At 71.0% G+C, this 22,199-nt stretch overlaps 2 protein-coding genes across 2 annotated transcripts; one reads left to right on the top strand and one right to left on the bottom strand.

Annotated features, from left to right (window-relative positions):
- The first annotated feature begins 370 nt into the window (after positions 1–370).
- STRC (stereocilin) lies at positions 371–12,931 on the top strand. Its single transcript, XM_059714843.1, is given in 27 exon segments — positions 371–2,627; positions 3,134–4,680; positions 4,842–4,939; positions 5,070–5,322; positions 5,468–5,578; positions 5,676–5,833; positions 6,156–6,342; positions 6,477–6,592; positions 6,763–6,895; positions 7,280–7,464; positions 7,466–7,598; positions 7,733–7,900; positions 7,987–8,133; positions 8,279–8,337; positions 8,522–8,645; positions 8,745–8,836; positions 9,159–9,294; positions 9,367–9,566; positions 9,643–9,733; positions 9,842–10,216; positions 10,218–10,379; positions 10,532–10,687; positions 11,008–11,150; positions 11,335–11,483; positions 11,780–11,877; positions 12,237–12,384; positions 12,825–12,931. Coding segments are annotated over 27 exon segments (6,138 nt in total). The 5' UTR covers positions 371–1,732; the 3' UTR covers positions 12,899–12,931.
- A 361-nt stretch (positions 12,932–13,292) lies between these two features.
- Positions 13,293–22,197, bottom strand: CKMT1B (creatine kinase, mitochondrial 1B). Its single transcript, XM_059714439.1, has 9 exons — positions 21,991–22,197; positions 17,235–17,433; positions 16,500–16,595; positions 16,020–16,241; positions 15,667–15,752; positions 14,575–14,698; positions 14,289–14,423; positions 13,903–14,028; positions 13,293–13,541 (listed from the first exon to the last, which is right to left on the bottom strand). The coding sequence occupies exons 1-9, from the start codon at positions 22,134–22,136 to the stop codon at positions 13,425–13,427; spliced, it is 1,251 nt and encodes a 416-aa protein (XP_059570422.1). The 5' UTR covers positions 22,137–22,197; the 3' UTR covers positions 13,293–13,424.
- Between the last annotated feature and the right edge of the window lie 2 nt (positions 22,198–22,199).

The following is a 22,199-nucleotide window of genomic DNA, read 5'->3' as shown; positions in this document are numbered from 1 at the left end:
AGATACCTGGCCCCCCTGCCCAGCCTGGCTGCTTCCTGGGCGACAAGCCTGGCACGGGGCGGGGGGGCAGGCGGCTCGATCCCGGCGGTTTCACCTTCCCATCTGCTATTCTGCTGGTGAATGGAGCCGTGCGGCCGTTCCCGAGGCATCAATAATGGAGCAGGCGCATTGTTGGGCGCGGGGCTGGGCCAGCAGCGGTGGCACAGGCTGCACCGGCGGCCGGGGGGGCCGGCCTCAGGTTACGGTTCGGACGAGCTGTCAGGGCCGAGCCCGGCACGGGGTCGGGCAAGGACCGTCGCTGTGCGTGCGGGGTGTCCTGCGCTGAGCCCCAGGGCGCAGGGCCGGGCTGCAGCAGTGTGAACGGGGCATGCCTGGGGGGCCTGTGCCCGGCGTGCCCAGTCCCTGCTGGGGCCGGGGGCTGTGCTGCAGCAATGGTGCACCCACCTGGTGGGTTCTTTCTCCCAGGCCCGGGGGGACCCGGCTGCAGCCCCTGATCTGTGTGCAGCTTGGGGTCCGCACCCGCTGCCTCATGCAGGGGCTCCCTGCCCCCCCCTCCCCCCGGCTTCATTTCCTCTCGTGCTCCCCCCTCCCTCCCTTCCTCCCAGGGCTGGGCCTGCACCACCCACAAAGGCGGCCGCAGCCCCCAGCTAAGTGATGTGACAGCGTCCCTCACCGGGAGGCTGTAGCAGAGCTGCTGCACACCAGGCAGCCCACCCCCCGTCCCATCCTGTCCTCCCGGCGGGGCCTGGCTCCCCCCCTCCTCGCCTGTGGAAAGTGTAAAGTGAGCCCTCCCGGACTCCTGGGTCCTTCCTGGCTGTAAGTAATGCTCGGTGACGGCAGGGAGGGATCAGGTAAACGGGCCAGTGCCCCCGGCTCCGGTGACAGCCCACGCAGTCGCTCCCGGCTCTGCAGCAGCCACCGCTGCCCGTGTCCCAGCTCCCGGCGGGACCCCCAGCCCTAGGACCAGGACGAGAGATGGCTGCTTTCCTGTGGGGCATCTGGATGCTGCTGCTGCTGCCCCCATGCTCCCTCCCTGCCCCCGGTGAGCGCCAGGCTGCAGGGATCAGGGGCTCGGGGGTGCTGGGCCCAGAGAGTGGGGACCACACAGCCCGTGGCGGCAGGCAGGCCGATGCCAGGACAGCAGGGTCCGGCCACAGACTCAGCCAGGCTCAGGTCAGGCCCGTTCTGGGACCTTTGTTGGGACCTCCCATCTCGCCTGGCTGCTCCTGACCCCGCTCCTCCCGGGACTGCGCAGCCCGGACCCTGGTGCCCTGGTACAGCTGGACCCTGGGGGTCTGCCCCACTGGGGCAGGGCACAGCTATTGCTCTCCATGCAGCAGGTGACCCTGGCGGGCACGGGGGTGCCCACTCCTCCTGCCAGCCCCACGGGCTCTGGGCTCCATGCCGCCGCAGGCAGTGAGTCCTGGGGGTGAATGCATGGGGTATGAGGACCCGGGCAGCTCAGTGCGGGAAGGGCAGGGGTGGGGACCTGGGCTCCAGGCCCCCATGCCAGGGACCGGCTGCTGCCTGTGGGAGGGGCCACGCCGGCGTCGGGCACTGCCGCAGGTGGGTGGGCGTGAGGGCCAGCCTGGCTTTCCTTGCAGGAGCCGTCTCCAATGGGAGCAGAAACCCTGGCCAGGACCTCGTCTCCTCGCTGCAGCCCCCCGCCGGGCAGCGCCTCGGGGGCAGCGGCCCATCCAGCCCTGGGGCAGGGCCGGGGCGGCCAGTGGACATGGACGTGGACATGCCGTCCCTGCTGTGGCACCTGCTGCTGGGGCTGGAGTCCCTGGGGGTCCTGCCAGCACCGGGAGACGCCCAGGCCCAGGCCCCGCGTGGTGGCCGTGGCCAGAGCCGGCTCTCCGCCTTCCTGCGCAACGTCTCCGCGTCGCTGCAGAGCGATGCGCCGCGGCCCGAGCCCTGGGGCAGCCTGCTGCAGCACCTCCTGCCCCCGCCCGCCCCTGCCCTGCGCCTGCCCGACTTCCTGCTCTCGCTGCGCGGCAGCCGGCACTGGGACCCACTGCTGGGCCTCCTGCACAGCCTGCTGGGCCTCGCGGGCCCGGACGCAGCCCAGCCACCGGGCCCGGACCTGCTCCATCACCTGATCGCGGCGCTGGCCCAGGCAGTCCTGCCCGGGGCACTGAGCCAGGGCCCTCCGGACGTCTCCTGCGCACCCACGGGGCACCGGCGCTGCAGCCCGGGCTCGGACTGGCTGATGCAGCTGCTGCAGCTGCTGGAGGGCACCGGCTGGAAGCCCGCGGTCCACGTGCAGCCGGCGGGGCCTGTCCTGGCCCCAGGGCGCTGGAAGCCCTTCAGCCTGCTGCCCGCAGCTGCCCGGGAGCAGCCTCCCAATGCCAGCAGCCCGGGCCCCGCGGAGCTGCCGAGCCTGCTGCAGCTGCTGTCCCGAGCGGGGCAGCCGGAGGCGGGCAGGCGGGCGCTGGGCGTGCGCCCTGGGGCCGCGCTGTGGGGGGCCCTGGAGGAGCTGAAGCAGGGGCTGCTGCGGCGCGTGGGGCGCTCGCTGTCCTCCAGCGTGCGGCGCAAAGTGGTGCGTGTGACGGGCTCGCTGGTGCAGGAGGTCTCCGTGGCGCTCGGCCTGCCACGGCCGGGGCCCGACGGGAGGTGCTCCGCCGGTGAGTGCCCCTGCCTTCCCCGGGGCCTGCCTGGCCTCCTTGACCCCATCCTGCGTGCTCATGCCTTCCCCTCCTCCCTGTAGGGACCCTGCAGCAGCTGCTGCTCTGGTGAGTCGCAGAGCTGCCAGCGGAGATGGAGGAGCGGAGCCCGCGCCTGCACCCACACCAGCGCCACGCGGGGACACCCTGCCCTGCTCCCCGCCTGGCCAGGCTCTGCCCCCACCCACTGCCCCGGAGGGCGGCCGGGCCCTGCGGGCAGGCTGGGGGGAGCTGGCCGGAGCGTGCTGGCTGCTGGGGCTGCTCCAGGGCTGCGCTCAGGCCTGGCGCCATGGCCAGGCTGCAGCCCCGGCCTCGTCTCCGGGGAGAGCTCCCCTGGTCCTACCCTGGGGCAGAGCCGCGCGGGGCTGGGAGGGGCTGGGCCACGTGGGGAAGGGGACCTGGCCGGTGGCCTTGTGGCCCTGGAGGCAACGGCCCCCCTGCGCATCCGCCCCGGGGGTCTGTGTCAGGAGCGGGGAGGGGACTAACGAGCCTCTCTGCTGCCGCCAGGGGCATCCACCACAACATCAGCTGGGACGCGGAGGCGCTGGGGTTCGCGACCGGGCCCCTGCCATCCCCGCCGCCCCTCCTGCGCTGCATGCACCCCGCGGCGGAGCCCCGCCGGCCCCGGCCCATGGCCAAGCGGGCGCTGCCTGAGCCGTGGGGCGAGGCGCGGATCCTGGCTGACCTGGAGTCCGTCTGCAACAGCTCGGCGCCAGGGCTGCCCGGCGTCTCCAACTTCACCCTCTACCTCTACTGCAACCACGTGGATGGCTCCAGCACCTCCAGCCCCACGGCCTCCGACCTGGGGACCACGTGCTCCGACGCTGCCTGGTACCTCCTGGTGCACGCGGCCGAGTGGGGCTCAGTCTGGGCCCGGGCCTGCTGGGAGCACTTCCCGGCCCAGTTCAACGCCACGGTCTGCAGCAACGCCACGCTGCGCGACCTGCCCAGCCGCCACCAGCCCCGTCTGCAGGAGCTGTGCGCCAACCTGTCCCACCAAGCGCCCGAGGTCGCGGCGCCGGAGCACGGCGGCTGCCTGGAGGCCCTCCGCGGAGCCCCGCTCAGCCCCGAAGGCTTCTGGAGCTGCTTCCTGGAGAACCAGACTCTCTGGGTGCGCTGGCTGTGCAACAACGCAAGCCTGCAGGGGCTGCCCACCGAGACCAGCGCTGGCATCTCCCGGCTCTGCCACGGCCACCGGCTGCAGGCCAAGGCGCTGAGCACCACGCCACCCCCGAGTGCTGACCCCTGCGCCGCTGTGGTGGCGGGCGGGAGCCCCCCGGCACTGTGGAGCGCCAGCCTGCTAGAGCAGTGCCGCGCTGCCAGTCCCACCCGCTTCCGCGAGCTGGTGTGTGAGCACCCCTCGGTGCTGGAGGCCCTGGCGCCCGCCCAGCCCTGGGTGCTGAGGCAGTGCCTGGGCATGGGCTCGCTGCCCCGCAGGCAGTGCCTGCTGCAGCAGCTGCTGGGCGCCCTGCCGCTGTCGCCCCAGGTGGAGGCGGCGCGGCTGTGCGAGGACCCCGTGTCCTACCTGCTGGAGCTGGTGTCGCGGCTGGCCTGGTGCGAGGAGGACACGGCGCGCTGGCTGCTCAACGTGAACTACCTGCTGCGCCTGCTGCGCTTCGTGCTGGCGCTGCCGGAGCTGGGCGCGGGGGCGCGGGCTGCACAGGGGCCGCTGGGCGAGGCCATCCTGCTCTCCAGCCTGCTCGACAACGGCTCCTTCTGGGCCTCGCTGCGGCCCAACGCCTCCCTTAGCATCCTGCAGGCGCTGGGCCGCTACCTGGAGCAGGAGCAGGACCCTGCCACCAAGAAGGAGCTGCTGAGCTGCTTTGGCGTGAGCGCCGCTCCCCGCGCGGGGCCAGGGCTGGGCCACAGGGGCCGGTGGGCAGGGCGTGCGGGCTCCCAGCTCGGGTGCACCGCTCGGCCCTGCTGCCCAAGCTGCACGGGGCCCAGCCCTGCCCATGTTTGCAGCGGCACTAGCGGGAGTGTGGCATGGTCACTTATGCGTGTGCAGACAGGGGCACTTTAGCTGCCTGCCCCACCTGCGCGGTGCCGGGAGAGTGCAGGAGGGGAAGGCAGGGGCCGGCAGGGCCCGGGAGGAGGCTGGTGCTGAGCTGGGGACTGGGGCAGGCAGCTGTGAGGGTGGGTGGGTGGCTGCTAGACCCCTCCTGCTCTGGGCAGCCAGCAGCCAGCTCCGTGCAGCTGCACCAGCAGCGCCCTCCCATGGGGCCTGTGGCTGGGCCGGCCGTCCTCGCTCCCAGCTCGGGCAGCTGCGTGTTGTGAGCAGGTGGAGCCGGGGGAGAGATCGGCTCCCAGGTCACTGTGCAGGGCCAGGGTGCCCTGGCCGGGCTGCATTGGGTGCTGTGGGGCTGCCAGTGCCAGCTCCGCAGGGTCCCTGAGCTGATGAAGGTGCCTGGCCCTTGCTGGTTCGTGCGTGGTGGTGCCAGGGCCTGGGCTGGAGCTGATTCTCGCGGGCATGGAGCTGCTGCCTTCTGGGCAGAGCCCCAGGGCCCGGGCAGCCGTGCCTCTGCCCCGGCAGCACAGTGAGGTCCCGCGGAGACCCCTGCTGAGCCCCCTCCCCTCCCCTCCCCTCCCGCAGCCCGTGCTCTGGGACCTGATCCAGCGCGAGGAGGGCGCCCCGGCCATGGAGCTGCTGGTTCAGGTACCGATTCCCCCAGTGCCCCCGGGCTGGACCCCCAGCCATCCCCTGCCCCTGGCACACGGTGTCCATGGGACTCCGGGTCCTGGGCTGTCCCATGCCAGCTCCCGAGCAGGGTTTGGTGATGCACAGGGCTGGGTGCCCACAGGAGTACCTGCAGATGCCCCCGGAGAGCCTGCACGAGCTGCTGCTGTCGGTGGAGGGCCAGGCCGCCAGGCAGTTCCTGTCACTGATGCACCGCACCTGGCACCGGCTGCAGGTGGGACGTGGGCCACGGGGCTGGGCCGGGGCAAGGGGCGCTGGGCCGTGCCGCGGTGCCTGGCTGGGCCCGGCTCAGCACTGGCGTCACCCCGCAGGTGCCGGCAGCAGACGAGGGTGCACTGCAGTCGCTGACCGCGCTGCTGCTCCGCCGCTTCCCACCGCTGACGCCCGTCGACCTGTCGCAGTTCATCCCCTTCCTGTCGGCTTCCGACATCTCCAGCTTCCCGCCCGCCCTCCTGGCCAACGAGAGCGTGTGAGCGCCCGGGCATGGCCCCGGGACCTGCCTCATGCCCCGAGCATGCCCTGCAGCCCAAGCCCATGCCTCTCAGCACCTCCCAGGGGGCCCTGGGTGCACCCCTCCTGCGTCCCTGCTGTCTAGAGCCACCGGCCGGCCGTGGGCTGCTCTGCCTGGGCCGTGCCACAAGCAGCCATGCTCTGGGGCATGGATCTGGCGCCGCAGCCCGGGCCCGCCTGGCACTCACGGGCAGGGGTGGGTGCCCACTTCAGGGCTGAGCACCGCATGCAGGGCCTGCATGCAGGGCATGACCTCTAACGCTCCGGCTGTCCGTCCCCAGCCTGGCCACACTCCAGAGCCACAGCGCACGCATGACACGGGCGCAGAAGAGCGCGTTCGCCCAGCGCCTGCTGCAGGCCCCAGCGCTGGGGGACATACCTGCCTGGCCCCCGGAGCTGCTGCGTGCCCTGCAGCCGCTGCTGCCGCACCTGCCCCTGCGACGCTTCCTGCAGCTCACGCCCCAGCAGGTGGGCGCCTGGGGCAGGGCCTGGTCCTGGGTGCCGGCCACTGCCCCCGCGGAGCTCTCACAGGGGTCCCTGGCCCTTGTGAGGCTGCTCCTCTGCCCCGGCCCCTGGAGCGCGCTCACCCGTCTGTGCCCCAGGTGCAGGGCTTGGCGGACGGCTGGCAGAACGTGCGACTGGGGCTGGCACAGGGGCGCCACGTAGCGCGGAGCCTCATCAACAGGAGCCGCGGGGCGGTCGAGGAGCAGGTGCGCAGGTGAGCACGGCCGCCCGGGGGCAGCTCCGTGATGCAGCAGCATGTGGGGGGGTGTCATCACCTCATTGCCTGTGGGGGCACCACGGTTGCACTGCTGCCAGGCCACGGGCACCAGGCCTTGCTCCGGGGCTCCAGGCTTGCAGCCCCTGTTCATGCCTCCCCGTCCCCAGCATCGGGACCCTCGCCTGCTTCCTGAGCCCTGAGGAGCTGCAGGCCCTGGCGCCGCTACGCGACCCACGGGGGCCAGTGGAGCAGAGCCTGCTGGCGTGTGCCGCGGATGGGACGCTGCCCCCGCATGGGCAGGTGAGCCAGCGTGGGGCCTGTCTCGGGCAGCCTGGCAGCAGGGGACCGGGCTCCTGCGCAGGGCAGTCACCCTTTAGGAGCAGCCTGTGCTGGAGCCCCCACGAGGGCAGAGGGAGCTCCTGGGGGTGCAGCCGCCTGCATGTGCCCTGGCCCTGCCCTGGCCCATGCCCCGCCTGCACCTGCGCCTTCGCCTGCGCCTGCGCCGGCTGGGCCTGGAGCTGAGCTGTAGGGGAGCTGCTGGGGCTGCGGCTCCAGGGCTGCTGGCTGGCAGAGCCGCTCTGCTCCCTCGGACGCTGCAGCTCGGCGTGCGGGCCATGGGACCACCCCCAGCACAGGATGGGGGTGCTGGGTGCGCTGGGCTCACAGCACCACTATCTCCCACAGGTCACCTATGCACTGGCTGACTTGCTGCGCTCGGCGGGCCCAGAGGCTGTGGAGCCGCAGGAGCTGCAGGCCTGGAGGGGGGTCGTCCCTGAGCTGGGCATGGGCTTCCTGCAGCGCCTGTCGCCCGCCCAAGTGAGCGCCCTGCTGCCGGAGCTGCAGGCTGCGCCACTGACGCCCGCCCAGGTGAGTGCCGCCCCGACGTGGCTGCCTGGCTCGACCCGCCGTGCACAGTGGTGCGGGCACCGTGGTGCTGCCGCCCTCACCCCGTCTTCCCGTGCAGGCTTCCCTGCTGCTCGCGCAGGCTGTCCGCAGCGAGAACGTGAGTGTGTGTCGCACCCTGGCTGGGCCCGAGCTGCAGCCTGGCCCCAGGGATGGGTGGGGGTCTGGAAGCCTGGCCCCGGGGGCCTGCTGGACACCCCCAGCCCGGCCCAGCCCCCTGTGCTGTGTCTGCAGGTGACGGAGGACGCGCAGGGCCGGCTCTGCGCCCTCCTGCCTGGCCTCAGCCCCGAGTCCCTGCCAGCCGCCCTGGCACCCGTGCTGGCGGGTGCATGCGAGTGCCTGGCGCCGGCGCTGCCGCGGCTCTCCTTTGCCCAGACGGCTGCCTTGCTGCGGGCCATGCAGGTATGGGCAGGCGGGGGGGCGGGCGGCTGGGCCCTGCCTGCCCGGGTCACTTGGGTCTTGCCCATTGCTGGTCGTGTCTCCCGCAGGGGCTGCGCCGTGACCCGCCACCCCAGAGCGCCTGGCCCGACTGCCTCCTGCCCCTCGTGCCCCTTGCCCTGCTGCAGCCCCACGTGCCTGCGCTGCTGGGCAACGACAGCCGCCGCTACCGACACCTGCCCTGGGCCCCGCAGCAGGTAACACGCCTGCAGGAAGGAAGCCAGCGTCCCCGGGGCTGGGCAGGAGGTGCAGGCAAGGCCCCGGGAGGGGGCGGTGGCAGGGAGCAGGGCCCAGCACCCAGCCCACACGGGGCGGCCCTCACCCCACTCCCTGCCCCGGCAGGCCCAGATGCTCTGGAGGACGGTGGGAGCCGGTGCCAACGTGACCCAAGACTCGGTTTGGTGAGGGAAGCCCCAGCAGAGCCTGGCCCGGGGTGCCGGTCTGGACCAGCCAGCTGTTGCCCAGAGCCTGCTGGGGGTGGGGGGGCGGAGGGGGCAGGGGTCAGACCGGTGATGGTGGGGGGGTCTGGCTGGGCCCCAGAGCCAGCAGGAGCGGCCGAGATGCAGCTGTGCCGGTGCTCACCAGGGCACTGGGCACGCTGGCAGCTGGCATGGACTGCACCACCCTGCACCGCTGCAGCCGGCGCCCGGATTTCCTGGGCATCCTCGGCACGCTCTACGCACAGCCCGGCCGCCTGCCCGCCAGCCTGGTAAGAAGCTCGTCCCCCCCAGCTCCTGGCCTGGTGCCCGGAGCCCCCCGCATCCCCCCACTGCCGCCGGGCCCTGGCTCACAGCGGTGCGCTCCACAGCGGCGCTGCATCGGGGAGGAGATCCGCTGGCGCCCGGGACCCACGGCCGAGGAGCTGGCGCAGCTGGGACCCGCCTTCCTCATGGACTTACCGTAGGTGCCCGGCATGGCCCCCTCCCCTCGCCCTCTTGCAGCTGCCCCGTGTCCCGCGGCCTGTCCGGGCCGAGCAGCACACGGGAGCGCCAGGCTGGGGGATGTGGGCGGGCGGCGGCTCCAGCTCCCGGGGGCCAAGTGCCATGGGCAGGGCCTGGCCCTGGAGCCAGGCCGGCTCCCCCCAGCATCCTGCCAGGCACCAGCGCAGCCCCGGTGCCTGTGGGCAGCGCCCGCTGCGGTTGCGCCTGGTGCCCCCCCCGGTGCCCGCAGGCCCCCGCCCCCGGGGCTGCTGGCTGCAGCGTGGCCTCCGTGGCTCCCGCAGGGTGAAGCTGGTCGAGCGGCTGCCCAACGACTCGCTCTGGCTGGTTCTGGACCACGTGAGCAGCCACCCCCAGAGCCTGCTGGCGCTGCCTCCCCACCGCCGCACCGCCCTGGCCCGCCGCGCTCTGCAGCTCCTGGTAAGGGCCGGTCGGGGAGGGGGCAGTGCAGAGGGCGCGGGGGACCTCACCCGCCATGCTCTGCCCTGCCAGCGGTCCCCGTTGGAGCCCGAGATCCCGGGGGAGGTCCTGGACCTGCTGGGCCCGCTGCTGGGCTTCCTGGACCGAGACAGCGCTGCCCGGATCCGGCCCGAGAGCCTGCTGCTGCGGCTGGAGACGCTGCAGGGCGCCTGCCTCTCGGATGAGTTCGCCGCCACGCTAGGACAACTGCTGCTCTCGAGGCGCGCACTGGGGTAGGCCCCGTGCCCCGGCCCCGGCCCCGGCACCGGCTCCCCAGCTACGCTGCTCACTTGCACCCTCCTCCTGCAGGCCCCCGCAGGACTGGGGCGCCCCGGACCTGGCCCAGCTGGGCCGCCTGGTGTTCTTGCTGCCAGAGGAGAGCGTCCGGCACGTCCCCAGGGTGAGACGGCGCCTGCCCCGTGCCCCTGCTGACCGCACCGGGGGCCACGGGTTCTTCTGGCCTGGCCCAGCACCGCTCACCGGCTCCGCGCCGCCCCGCTCTCTCCAGGCACTGCTGAGCAGAGACACGCTGGAGCAGCTGCTGCAGAGCCAGCGGGCCTGGGAGCGGAGCGAGCTGGGCCGGCTCTGCCACCTGCCCGGCGCCCGGCCCGAGGGCAGGAGCTCGCGGGATGCCCTGGTGTCCTGGCTCGTCAGGAGCCACGTGCCGGGAGGCCGAGGTGAGGCCGCTCAGGGCGCTGCTAGTGTCACCCCCTCCTGGCCCCTGACGCAGCGTTCCCGTGCCCCAGCTCAGTACCAGCTCGCTGTCCCCCCCAACCCGCGCGTGCCCCCCGCCAGACCCCTGCCCCCCGGCGGCACGGGCAAGGGGAAATGGGTAGTGCTCCCGGGGGTGTTTTGGATGCTCTCTCTGCCTCGCAGACCCCATCCCCAGCTGCGCCGACGTGCGCGCCACCTTCCCCGCGGCCTGGAGCGCCGCCCAGATTGCCGCCATGGCGCCCGCACACTTTGAGGGCTGCCTTGAGCTCATCAGCCAGGACCCCGCGCTCTCCCCCAGCCAGCGCCGCGCCGCCCTGCTCAAGGCCAAGCAGGTGAGAGCGGCCAAGGGGGTGCAGCCTGGGCCAGGATCCTAGCTGCTACCAGTGCGGGGGGACCGGGCCATGTAGCCAGGGGCCTGGTGGCAGCGCTGTGGAGCTGGTGGCTTGTGGCGGGGTCAGTGCTGAGCCACGCTGGTGCCGTGCAGCTGTTTGGAAACCCCCGGGTGCTGAGGCCAGTGCAGACGCTGCAGCTGGGCCTGCTGGCCACGCAGCTGAGCGAGCGGGAGCTGCAGGACATGGAGCTTGCTGACTGGGGGGCCCTGTCCACCCTGGGGGCCCTGCAGGGTTGGACGGCGAAGCAGGTGAGGCCTGGACTGCGGGAAGGCACCTGCCCCTTGCCTGCTACAGGGGATGGCAGGCATGTGCATGTGCAGATGCATGTGCACATGCCTGTTTTTGGAGGGGGGGACAGTGTTTGTGTGCCTGCACATGTTCACATGTGTGTGTCTTGGGGGGCAGCAGGTGCGTGTGTGCCTGTGAGTAGGGAAACAGCATGTGCATGTGAGTGCATGTGCATACATGGGGGTGGCATGTGTGTACATGTGTTTTGGGGGAGCGTGTGCGCAGGCATGCGTGTGCGTGTGTGTACCGTGCTGGCTGACCGCGGCCCCTCTCCCCTCAGATGCGGGCAGCTGTCTCCAGCTTCCTGCGGCAGCGCGGGGGCGGCGCGCAGGGCCTGGGGCTCCCGGAGCTGGCTGCCCTCGGGCACCTGCTGTGCGGGCTCCGGGAGGACGAGATCCAGATGCTGGACAGCTGGGAGCTCAGGTCGGGTTTGGGGACTGGGGGTTGTTCGGGAGCCAGGCGCTGGTGACAGCTGGGAGGTACCAGGCATGCGGCATCTTGCGGGGGGCTGCTGTATTCCTCTGGCTGGGCGCTGGAGCCTTGGGGTGGGGTGGGGAGTTTCCCCGGGCGCCCGGGTGAGTCTGACTGGTGTCTCCCTGCCCCACAGCCAGGCTGCCCCTTTCCTGGGCTCGCTGAAGCACAGCTGCTCGGAGGGGCAAATGGAGGCGCTGGCTGCACGTCTGACATCCAGCTCGGCCTTTGGCCCCGCCAACAGCTGGGGCCCCGAAATCTTCACCGAGATCGGGACGCTGGCGGGTGAGGAGGCCGCGGGGCTGGAGGCAACTGGGTCAGGCAGTCTGTGGCGGGTGGGCCGCAGGGCGCAAGGAATGACCTGGTGTCCCAGTGTGTCGTGGTGCACGGGACAGGCCCCCCATGACACCCCCTGGGCCAGCCCCCAGAACCCGCATATGCTGCCTTCCCCCCGGGACAGATCGGGCCCCTGGCCCCCCCAGCCCCATGCCCTTCCCTGCTCCCGGCTGCCCTGGCCAGGTCCTGCTGTGGGTGCAGGCGCCAGCCACAGACCTGACCCACCTCCTCTGTGCCACCCCCAGCCGGGCTCCAGGACATAGAGCTGTCCTCGTTCGTCCCCGAGCAGATCCGGGCCCTGACCCCACTGGCCATCGCCGGGATCCCTGCCCCCAAATTCTTGGTGAGTTACACAGAAGCGTGCCCGCTTCTCCCTGCCCCCAGCCCTGCCCCTGGGACCCTTGTTCGGTGCCCGCGGGAGCAGCCGTGGGCTCAGCGGGGCTGGCGGGTGAGGGCGTGTGGCCCAGGGCTGGGGGCTGCTGTCGTGGTGCAGCAGATGCAGAAATCCAGCGGACGGGCAGAGCCTAGGCACCGGATGAACGAGGGACTGGACCCTTTGCGGCGCTGGGTGCCAGGGGCTGGGCTCTGTCCCTGGGGCAGCACCGGGGCGCTGGGCACTGGCCGGCTGAGCTCTGTGCCTGCTGGCCCAGGGCCCGATCCAGCAGTGCCCGGGGCCTGAGCCACGACGCCGCTACCCTGCAGGTGGTCTTCCGCTCGGCCCAGCTGCTCGCCCTCACCAGCGCGCAGGCCGCGGCCGTGACCCCCGAGCAGTATGAGCTGCTCAGTGCCGAGCAGCGCCAGGCAGTCGCCAGTGCCCAGTACGAGGGGGAGCTGGTGCCGGATGCCCGGGGTAAGCGCCCTGCACGGTCCCTTTCACGCACCCTCTGCATGCTGCCTCTGCTCCCGCCCGTGTGCTGGGGCTGCACCCCCACCCCCACGCTCGCACACCCGCATGCTCGAGGCAGCAGCCCCCTGCCCCAGCCGCGGCTGCTGCGGTGCCCCAGCTCCTGCCGCGCCATGGGGCTGAGCAGCAGGACCCTCTGGCTGTCCCTTCAGTGCAGCCCACAGTCGTCCCCGCCCAGGGGATCAGGCCCAGCACATGCTCCGTGTGGGGCCAGGCACCTGGCCTGCCCTTGCCTTCCTGCCCCCTGGGTCTCACCAGCAGCCGCCCCCTGTCCTGCGCTGCCCTGCGGGACCCAAAGCCGCCCGCCTGTGCGTGATGGCACCACAGCACACGGGCCTGGCCCAGCCTTGCCTGGCCCTCATGGACCTCCCTGCTCTTGCCCGCAGGCAGGAACGTGGCCTGGCCCCCGTCGGACCCTGCCCTGGTGCTTGTCCTCAGCCTGCTTTCTCACCTCCTCTAAGCGCTGTCCGTGCCCACGTTTGTAATAAACCGGCTGCCCTGCCTGCCGCTTGCTGTGCCATGTCCTGCTGCAGCTGGTGGGGCGAGGCATGGGTCCGGCCTGGCGGGAGCTGCTCCGTCCTGCAGCTGGACCGTGCCCTGGGCTAGGGCTCCGGCAGGCCCTGGGGTGGGAGCCAGTGCCCCTCGTGCGCTGGGCACTGCTCCAGGCGGCTGCACCAGGGCCTCTTGCCTGCTCCGGGGATGAAGCTGCCCGCTGCCCTCTGGGCACGGGGCCCTGGCTGTGGCTGGGTGAGGAGGGGCAGGAGGAGGGCAGGAGGAGCTGCAGCTGCAGGCCTTGGGCTGGGGTATCCCTGGCTGGGGCTGCAGGCGCTGAAGAACCAGAGTGCGAGGCGGGGTCACAGCAGCGAGCGGTTTATGGAGGCTGGTGCAGTGCGTTGGGGGTAGCGCAGGGCATTGGGGCATGCGGGGCGTGGGGCCACGCGGGCTACGGGGGCGGCGCTCCAGGTGCTGTGGCCGGCGGGGCCGGGCTAGTGCCTGAACTGGGACACAGGTGAGGGGATGCGGATGTCCTGGCCCCGCTCCAGCCGTCGCTCGCAGTCGATCAGGTAGTTCACACCATCAATCACCAGCTGTACCAGCTCCACCTGCGGCCGGAGGGCACGGGGTGGGTCGGGGCGGGCGGCTGGGCCCCGCACTCTCCTGCCACCATGCTCCTTCATGGGGTCCTGGTCCCCCAGGCTTGCATGGCCCTTGCTGCCCCCGCCCAAGCCCTCCCCCACCTGCACGGGCCAGACACCGGAGGGGCCGTGGTGGCGGCTGCCGCTGCAGGGTGCTGGTCGGCTCCCACCCCGCCCCGCACAGCACGGCCTGGTCTGGCGCTGCCTGTGGCCCAGCACCTGGCTCATCCAGCTGTGACCAGCCCCCATCTGTACTGCCCCGTCCCCCTGCCCATGCGTGCCCCCGTGCCCACGATGTGCAGCCCTGCTGCCGTGGCTCAGCACCCACCTCCGACTTCCCCAGGCGGTCCAGGTTAGAGATGTCAAAGGTGCTGCCCGTGGCAGCCGTGTCCACACCCCCTGTCCCACGCTTCTGGAGCCGCAGGTTCTCCAGGATCTTAGGGAAGCGGTTGTCCTGGACCGGAGCACAAGTGGTGTCAACATCGGGGATGTCCAGAGACCAGGCAAAGGCGAACTCCTGCCATAGCCCCCCATGCCCCGCACTGCTCCTGGGAGCTGGCGGGCAGTGCTGGGTGCTGGGAGCCCCACAGCGGGCAGCTTCCAGGGTCGGGGCAGGTCTGCTCCTCTCTGCCCTGAGAGCCCCTGATCCTGCACCCAGTGCTGCACGACGCCAGCTCCGTGCCAGGCTGGCCCCAGCCCCCAGCGCGGCCGTACCTTGCTGAGCAGCGGCAGCTTGATGTGGACGCCTGCACGCAGGCCAGTGCCCAGGTTGGAGGGGCAGGTGAGGATGTATCCCAGCCGCTCATTCCACATGAACTCCCAGCCCCGCTCCTGGATCAGCCGCTCCACCTACGAGAGGCACCCGCAGCCCATCAGCCGCCCCCAGGCCCCACGGGGCTGGGCCGCCCGGGGGTCCCCCTCGGCCCCCGCAGACATGCGGCACCAGAGAGAGGGGCCGCCCCCCGTGCCCCCCGTCCCAATCTGCCCGCCCAGGACTCACGTCCTTCAGGCCACGGCAGAACCGCTCAAAGACCCGCTTCATGTTGCCACCCTTCTCCATGGAGATGATGCGGGTATGGTCCTCCTCGTTCACCCACACCAGGAAGCTCTTCTCGTTGTTGTGCCTGGGCAGGGCGGCCCATCAGTGTCTGTGGCCATGTGCCCCCCCCAGCCCTCGGCACCCCCCACCCACCTCGACCTGCCCCCAGACAAGGCGCCAGGCAGGCCGGCCCGGGCACGGCTGCAGCCACGCCTGAGGCACGCGCCCGTCGTGTGTGACCACAGTGGGGCCGCCCCAGGGGGTAGGATGTGGGCATGGCACGTACACGTGTGCAGCTCTGCTCACAGGCTGCCTGACAGCATGGGCGTGGGGAGCAGCAGGCAGCGCGTGCCCAGGCCCTGGCAGCGTGGCTGACGAGGGAGCGGGGGTGCACGGCAGGGGTGTGGAGCGGGCAGCACTCGGGGCCAGGCTGGTTATCGGCTGGTGGGGGGTCACTGCGGGGGTTGTGCGACGTGAGGGGAGGGTGGGTATAGAGTGTATAGGTGCACAGACTGGGGGGTGTAGGGGCTGGTCACACAGCATACGCAGGGGTGGTTACACAAGCACTCGTGTGTGGGGGGTAGGTTTTAGAGCGCACGTGTGTGCAGGGGTGGTTATACAAGTGTGCATGTGTGGGGCTAGGCTGGAGAGCGTGCAGGGGTGGCTGTACGGGGGGGTTCATGGCCGTGCAGGGCGATGGAGGCTGCGTGCTGCATGGTGTGGCCGTGCAGAGCTGGCATGTGCAGGGTGGTTGCGCAGTGCGTGTGGGAGACTGGCCGTTATGTGGGGGTGTGGGTCTGCACGGGCATGTTACACGCTCGGTGCATGCAGAGGGATAAAGGGGGCTGTGTGCACTCCCAGGTGCTGGGATGGGTGCGAGGACTGCCCCCGGGTGAGTGGCTTGCTGCCCAGGACTGCCCGTGTCACAGGGGGGACATGGGGGGGCCGTGCCTGGCATGCGGGGTGCTCCCACTGGGCAGCCTGCCATCCCCCCATGTCCTCTGGCCGCCTGCCCAGCCCAGTGGCCGGTGCTGGCTGCAGGCTGGGCCTCACCAGATGCCGCGGGCGTCGGGCCAGTCCCGGGCCATGCCGGCTGCTGTCAGCAGGGGGGACACGGGCTTGTCGAAGAGGAAGTGGTCCTGGGGGAGGAGAGTGGCATGAGGGCAGCGCAGGCACCCCCGCTGCTGGCCTTCAGCCCCGCCAGAGCCCTGGGGATCCGGTTCAGTGAGCATCGGCTGGGTCCACGTGGCCAGGGCGGCGCTGGGCGCAGGGTGGCACCGCTGGGAAGTCCCTGAGCAGCCCTGGCTGGACCAGGCCAGGCCTGGGGCTGGGGCAGGCACCGTCACGGTGCAGGATGGGGCTGCGGGACCCCAGGGGAGGCGAGGGCAAGGGCAGCTGGGACTCACATCAATGAGCTGCTGCTGCTCCTTCTCGGTCATCTCGCTGAGGCGGTAGTACCGGCCGGCCAGGTCACCCGTGAGCCCATTCAGCGCCTCCGCAGCCACCTTCTCCACCTCCCGGCGTTCGGCCCGGGTGCAGGCAGGCGGCAGGCTCAGCCCGCGGATGCTGCGCCCCGTCCGCACCCGTGAGGACAGCACATAGCGCTCGTCGAAGTGCCCTGCCTTGATCTGGGGGCAGAGCGGGGGCAGGTGAGACCCGGGCGGGGTGGGGCAAGGGCAGGGGCAGGGGCAGGGGCAGAGGAGGGGAAGCCCCGGGGTGCGGGGAGCTAGCCCTCATGCCAGTGCCTGTAGGAAGAGGCCCGAAAGTGCCCTGCGGGGCTGTGGAGGTCTACCCCAGCCCAGCCTGGAGCAGAGGCTGCTCGGGCCTCTGTGCTGCAGGCGATGCCCACTCCCCCATGCCCAGAGCAGTGCCCCCGCGCTACGCACCTTGCTGGCGTCCAGGTCTGTGACGTGTTTCATGGTGCGCGGGTTGTAGCCGTTGTGTCTCTCCTGAATCACGGGGTCGAACAGGTCGGCGAACACCTGCAAGTGCCGTGGGGCAGGGCAGAGGTGAGAGCGGGGCAGGGCTGTGGGGCAGGCGGCTGCTGGGGGCAGCCAGCCAGGGGAGGCCAGCGAGGGGCTGTGGGGCCGGAGAGGGGGCAGTGCCAGGCAGGCCAGCAGCCCGGGGAGCCCATGCGGCGCTGCCCAGAGAGGCTCAGAGCAGGGGGCGCATGCAGGGCTGCGGAAAGGCCCGGGCGCTGGGATGTGGGGTGTGTATGCCCCCCCCCTGCAGTGGGCCAGGGAGCACCCAGCTGCAAACCCAGGCCAGGCCTTGGTGCTAATGCCCTGGGAACGATGCCTATTGAGCCACCCTCGCCTTTGGGGATGGGCCTGGAGGTGGAGCTGGGGCACAGTCCCCAGGCAGCTGCTGGTGCCATTGTTCCTGTGTGGCAGGAGGCCTGACCCAGGAGGTCAGCGAGGGGCCAGCTGCGTTCTCTTGCCCCGGCGTCCATCCGTGCAGACCCAACAGGCCTCGTGGCAGGGCAGGCGCTGCTGTGGGGCCCCATGCTGGGAGCTCTGTGTCGGGCTCTGGACAGCGCTGTGGCCAGGGCTGGGCTGCCCTGGGCTGGGATGGGGGTGCCAGGGGCATGTCATGGTGCCAGGGGCTCTGGTACCTCTCACCTCATAGGTCTCCTCGTCGCCAGCCACCATGCCCACAGTCTTGATGAAGGGGTGCCCAGGGTTGTCCACGCCAGTCTGGATGCACTGGTCCAGGGTCCAGCCGCTGGGTGTTTCCTTTTCGCAAAGCCGCGCGTAGATGGTGGGCGTCAGGCTGCTGGCCATGCAGTTGTTGTGCTTGCGGAGGTCGGGGTACTCGGCGCTGCAGGGAGGGGGCGGGCAGCGTTGGACCGTGGGGGCAGCGGGAGCATGGCCGGGCCAGGCCTGCCCGCAGCCTCACCCAGCTGCCCTGGGGCTTGCAGTTGTCCACCCCCTCGGCTCCCTGCTCTGCCCTTGGGCCCAGCTTGCCCCTCTCCTACCCCTACCCTGCCCTTGGCCCTTGCTCCAGCCCTCCCTCTGCCCCAGGGCACCAGGGTCTCTGCTCCTCTGTCAAATGCCTCCTGCCAGGTTTGATGCCCCCGTTGAGCATCTGGGGGCGGCCGGCCTCCGGGCACCCTGCAGCTGTGAGACGTGGTCGCCCCGGGCCTGGGGCTGGGCCGTGCCCATCTGTCATGTGGCCCCGGGCCTGGCCCTGGCCCGGACACCTCCTCCGGGGCAGTGTCTGGCTGCCAGGTGTCTCCTCAGGGCAGGGCAGGGCAGGGCAGGGCAGGGGCCGGGGAAGGAGTGACTGACCCCAATCCGTGGCTGGCAGAGCCACTCTCTGCCGGTGCAGTTTGTTGCATTAATATTGGCTCTAATCGGCTCAGTGCGGCCAGAGATATCTCCCGACCACACTCCCTCCTCAGACGGCTCCGTGCTGCTCCGTGCTGGCTGGGGGCCGACTGGGCAGGGCACGGCCTTGTCAGCCGGGTCTGGCCCGTCAGTGCAGGGGGCGCAGCACACGCCTGTTGGCTCAGGCACTGCCCGAGGGCCGGAGCGAGACCTCGTGGCGCTGGGACCTCCTGGCCGGAGCTGCCCCGATGGGGCGGGCAGGCGCTGTGTGAGGGGAGGGGCACTGGCACTTGTCACAGTCCCTGGCCATCGCCGCCGCCCCTGCACACGCAGCACAAAGCTGAGCTGTGTCCGTGCTGCCTCCCTCGGGCCGCTGCCCAGGGGCCCAGGAATGTGGCTGTCTCTCGCCTACGGGGCAGCTGCCCTGTCCGGCTGGGCAGGGCCGTCCAGCACCAGAGGCCGTGCTGGGCGCGAGAGCTGGCGCAGACTCGGTGCTGTGCCAACCTCTGCCCTGATCTTGCGTGGCCTCGGGAGCAGACGTGCGGCGGCCCCCACGCTCGCAGGAGCAGCGTGAGCTGTGCCCAGAGCACCCCGGGGCAGCGCAGCCTCCGGGATGTCCCAGGCACAGCATGAAGCTGCTGAGCTGAAGGCAGTGGCCCAAAAGCTGGAAGGCTCCATGGGGGCCACAGCTTGGGGCTGGGTCATGCCAGGAGTGGGGCCTTTGTGTCATGGGCGCCCAGCTGTCATCCCGAGGGGGCGGGTGGATGGATGACCGTGGCTGGTTCAATGCCGGCGTGGGTGGGGAGCGAGTCGGCCCACCCGGCTCGGGCACAGGGATGTTGCTCTGCGTGGGGCCAGCTCCTGCAGACACTGTTCGGTCTTGCCTGCGGGGCTGTCTGTGCAGCCCAGTGCTCCAGGCACCCACGCAGCTTTGCTTATCGTGGAAACTGGAGTGTCCCAGAATCACTTGGCTTTGGAACACGATGGCTCTGGCTGCCCTGTGCGCTCCTGTCTGTGGCTGGGGGGTCCTGATCGTTGATCTTTGGGAGCATTTCCGACTCAACACCCCCTCCCAGGCCACTGGCTCCTGCCTGGCTGGGATCTCGTCTGGCTGGGCAGCCCTTGCAGCAAGGCACCCGACAGCGAGGGTGGGGAGCGGGCAGGGGGAGAGGTGCAGGTGCTCAGCTCCTACCCATGTGAGCACTGAGACAGCCACTGGGTGCAGGTCACAGGCACAGGCCATGGGCACAACCCACCTTGTGCTGCTATGTACCGTTCCTTCCCTTTGCTGTGGCACCAGGTGCCTGTGCACCACTGGCATCGCTGGCACTGCCTCACCTATGGTGCTGCAGCCATGCACACACATGCACACTTGTATGTGCACATGCAGACTGGCTCCCTGTGCTGCAGATGCCAGTCCTATCATGTCTGCCACTCATCCCCACAGCCCCAGCTCCTGGAGTCACTGATGGGCAGTAGGAGGTGGGAAGAGAAGCTGGGAGCCATGATCCTGGCCATGGGGATACTGGATGTGAGCACAGAGCTGACACAGGCTGGATTTCAAGCTGCAGGCTTTGCTCCAAGTGCTGGTGTGTCTGGCAGACTTGTGGTGCTGGGAGTTGGCAGCTGGGCACTCCCTGTATCCTCTGTACTGCTCTGTGCACTTGGCACAGGCTCTCACCTGCACTGCGGGGGCGGGGGCCTTGGCTGCAGGAGTCACAGTGGAAGTGGGCATGGGTGGGGGCAGGGAGCCGGTGACGTGTCTCTGTGGCTTCCCCTGCCTCTCTGCACCCTGGGCTTCCTGCAGGTGCTCGTGCCCTGCCTGCCCTGGGCTGCAGGAGGAAGGAGCCCTTCACCTATTGCTTGGGCCCATTGCAGTAGGGGCAGGGCTGTGAGTGCTCTGCTCTGCTCTGCTTTTAGGAGCTTTGCAAAAGCCTCTCGTGGATGGCGCTGAGCCCCTGAGCGTGGTGCAGGAATCACCTCCCTCCTGACCCTGCCCATGGTGGCTGCAGCACATTGTGGCTGTGTGGCCCTCGCCTGCTGCCTCCCTTCAGAGAGCACAGCTCATGGGGGCTGCCCCAGCACCAGCAGATGCTGGAGTGTGTGCACAGCGCTAGCGGGGGTGAGCAGGGCAAAGACGTGGCAAGGGCAAGTGGGGGCTGGTGACTGGAAATCCCTCCTGGCACCTCCCTGCTGCTCATTGTGATCAGGCTTAAGGGATCTGGAGCAGGCCCTGCAGGGGGGCGGTGCAGCCTTGAGTGATCCCCCCAAGCATGCACTAAGCTACGGCTCAGGAGCCACTTCTCTGGCACCTGCCCACCCAGGCCTGGCGTTCGCGTGTACTACTTTGCTGGGCGCTGGCTGGCTGGGAGTCCTGGCACACACAGCTGCCTGCAGCAGGCCACCCTCCCCCTTCCCCCCCCCCCCGGCCCTGCGGGCACGTGGGCACCAATGCCCAAAAGGCAGTGGCCCCTGCTGCTGCCCCTCCCACTGGCCAGGCACCGGTGCACAGACAGGGCCTGCGTAGCCAGGTGCTGCAAGGTGGCAGCTGCGCCCAGACATGTTCTCCCCTGGAACAGGCACATTTCCGGGACCCACTCCCTCCCTCCTGCTCCTATCAATGGCAGCAACCGGGCACCTGCACATCACAGGCAGCAGAGCTGGGCCGAGGATCTCACTGAGGCCTTGCCTGGCTCCATCCCCATCCTGGCAGCACCTTTCACAGGCACCAGGTCGCCAAGCTCGGCTCCTGCCTGAAACACTCCTATTTGGACCCAGACTCTGGCTTGTCTGCCCTTGGCCCATGGTCCATGTGGCTGGTGGTGGGATGGGGAGAGCCCTGCTCACTCCACAGCTGGCTCAAGGCCAGCAATGTCCTCACCCAGGGAAACCTGCAGGGGAGCCTACGTGCCAACAACTCCTCTGGGAAGCACCCACAGGACCTGGCCCTGGAGGTGCAGTCACATGGCAGCTCAGGCTTCGGTGTGTGTGGACCTGTCGGGCTGGCTGGGCAGGCTGAGCTGAGGCCCACACCCTGGTAGCCCCAGCCCCAGACCAAGGGATGGGCGGGAGCTTCCCTGGTGCCACTCCTGAGCCTGGCGCTGCAAAAGACTCTGGAAGTGGAGGAACAGTCTTCCCCCCCACCCTGGCTCCCCCCAAAACTGCCAGTGACTATGTGCCCTTCCCTGGGGTCCTCTGCTCCCTTGCTCCTGGCCATGGCCATCAGTGGGGAATGGCCCCAAGAGCTCAGTGCTGCCTGGAGCCCTAGGGAGTCGCCCGGGCCTGGGTGCCACCACACAGGGAGCTGGCAGCCGGGGCACCCTGCCCTGCCAGGCCGTGTGCCAACCTGGTCCTAGGCACCAGATGAGCCCTGCAGCCAGGAGGGGCAGGTGCAGCCCAGGGCTTGGGTCGCTGCTGCCCCAGAGCATGGCACTGCCCGCGCCTCTGCCAGGGCCAGCAAAGCAAGGACGTGGCAAGGGCAAAGGCAAAGGGAAGGCTGGGTGTGGGGCCACGTGGGGATCCGGCCGGGCCGGGGGCGCCCACAGCCTCTCCCAGGCAGTGCCTCCGGGCTCGGCTCCCGCAGCGCCAGGCGCCCGCGCCCCGCACCCCGCACAGGCCCGGGCAGCAGGTCCGCCCGAGCAGGGCTGCTCCCCGCTCCTCCGGCGCGGCCGCCGCGTCCCACGGGCAGCTGGCTCCCGGGGGCAGGGGCAGGGGCGGCCCCCGGGCTGGGGGCTCCTCTCCGCGCCGGGACCCGGCTCCATGCGGCCGCGGCGCGCGATACGGCCCCGGCCCCGGCCCCGGCCTGCGGGCGCAGCAACCGGGGGGCTGCGGCGGGCGAGGCGGCAGGAGCCGGGCCCTCCGCCGCGCGCCCGCGCCCCTGCCGCACCGCGCCGCAGCCTGGCTCCGCGGCCGGGAGCGCGGCCAAGCCTGCGGGGAGCCGGCGCAGGGCTCGGGCCGCGCAACAGGTGTCCGCGGGACGCAGGAGCCGCGCGGCGGGTCCCGGGCCGGCCCCGATCCCGGAGCCGGAGCCGGAGCCGGTGCCGGTTACCTGGGCGGGTAGCGGCGGCGCTGGCGCTCGGCGCGGAGCGGGTCCCGCGCGAGCAGGAGGCCGGTGGCCAGGGAGCCGGCGCCCACCAGGGCCAGCAGCCCCGCGGGCTTGCGGGCGGCCAGGGCGCGGGCGAAGGTGCTGGCCATGGCGGCGGCGGCGGCGGCGGCGGCGGCGGCGGGACGAGCCGGGACGAGCCGGGAATGCAGCGG

This window comes from Alligator mississippiensis, chromosome 11, assembly GCF_030867095.1.
Source record: "Alligator mississippiensis isolate rAllMis1 chromosome 11, rAllMis1, whole genome shotgun sequence".
Classification (NCBI taxonomy): domain Eukaryota; kingdom Metazoa; phylum Chordata; order Crocodylia; family Alligatoridae; genus Alligator; species Alligator mississippiensis.
This window is presented reverse-complemented; position numbering and strand designations above follow the sequence as displayed.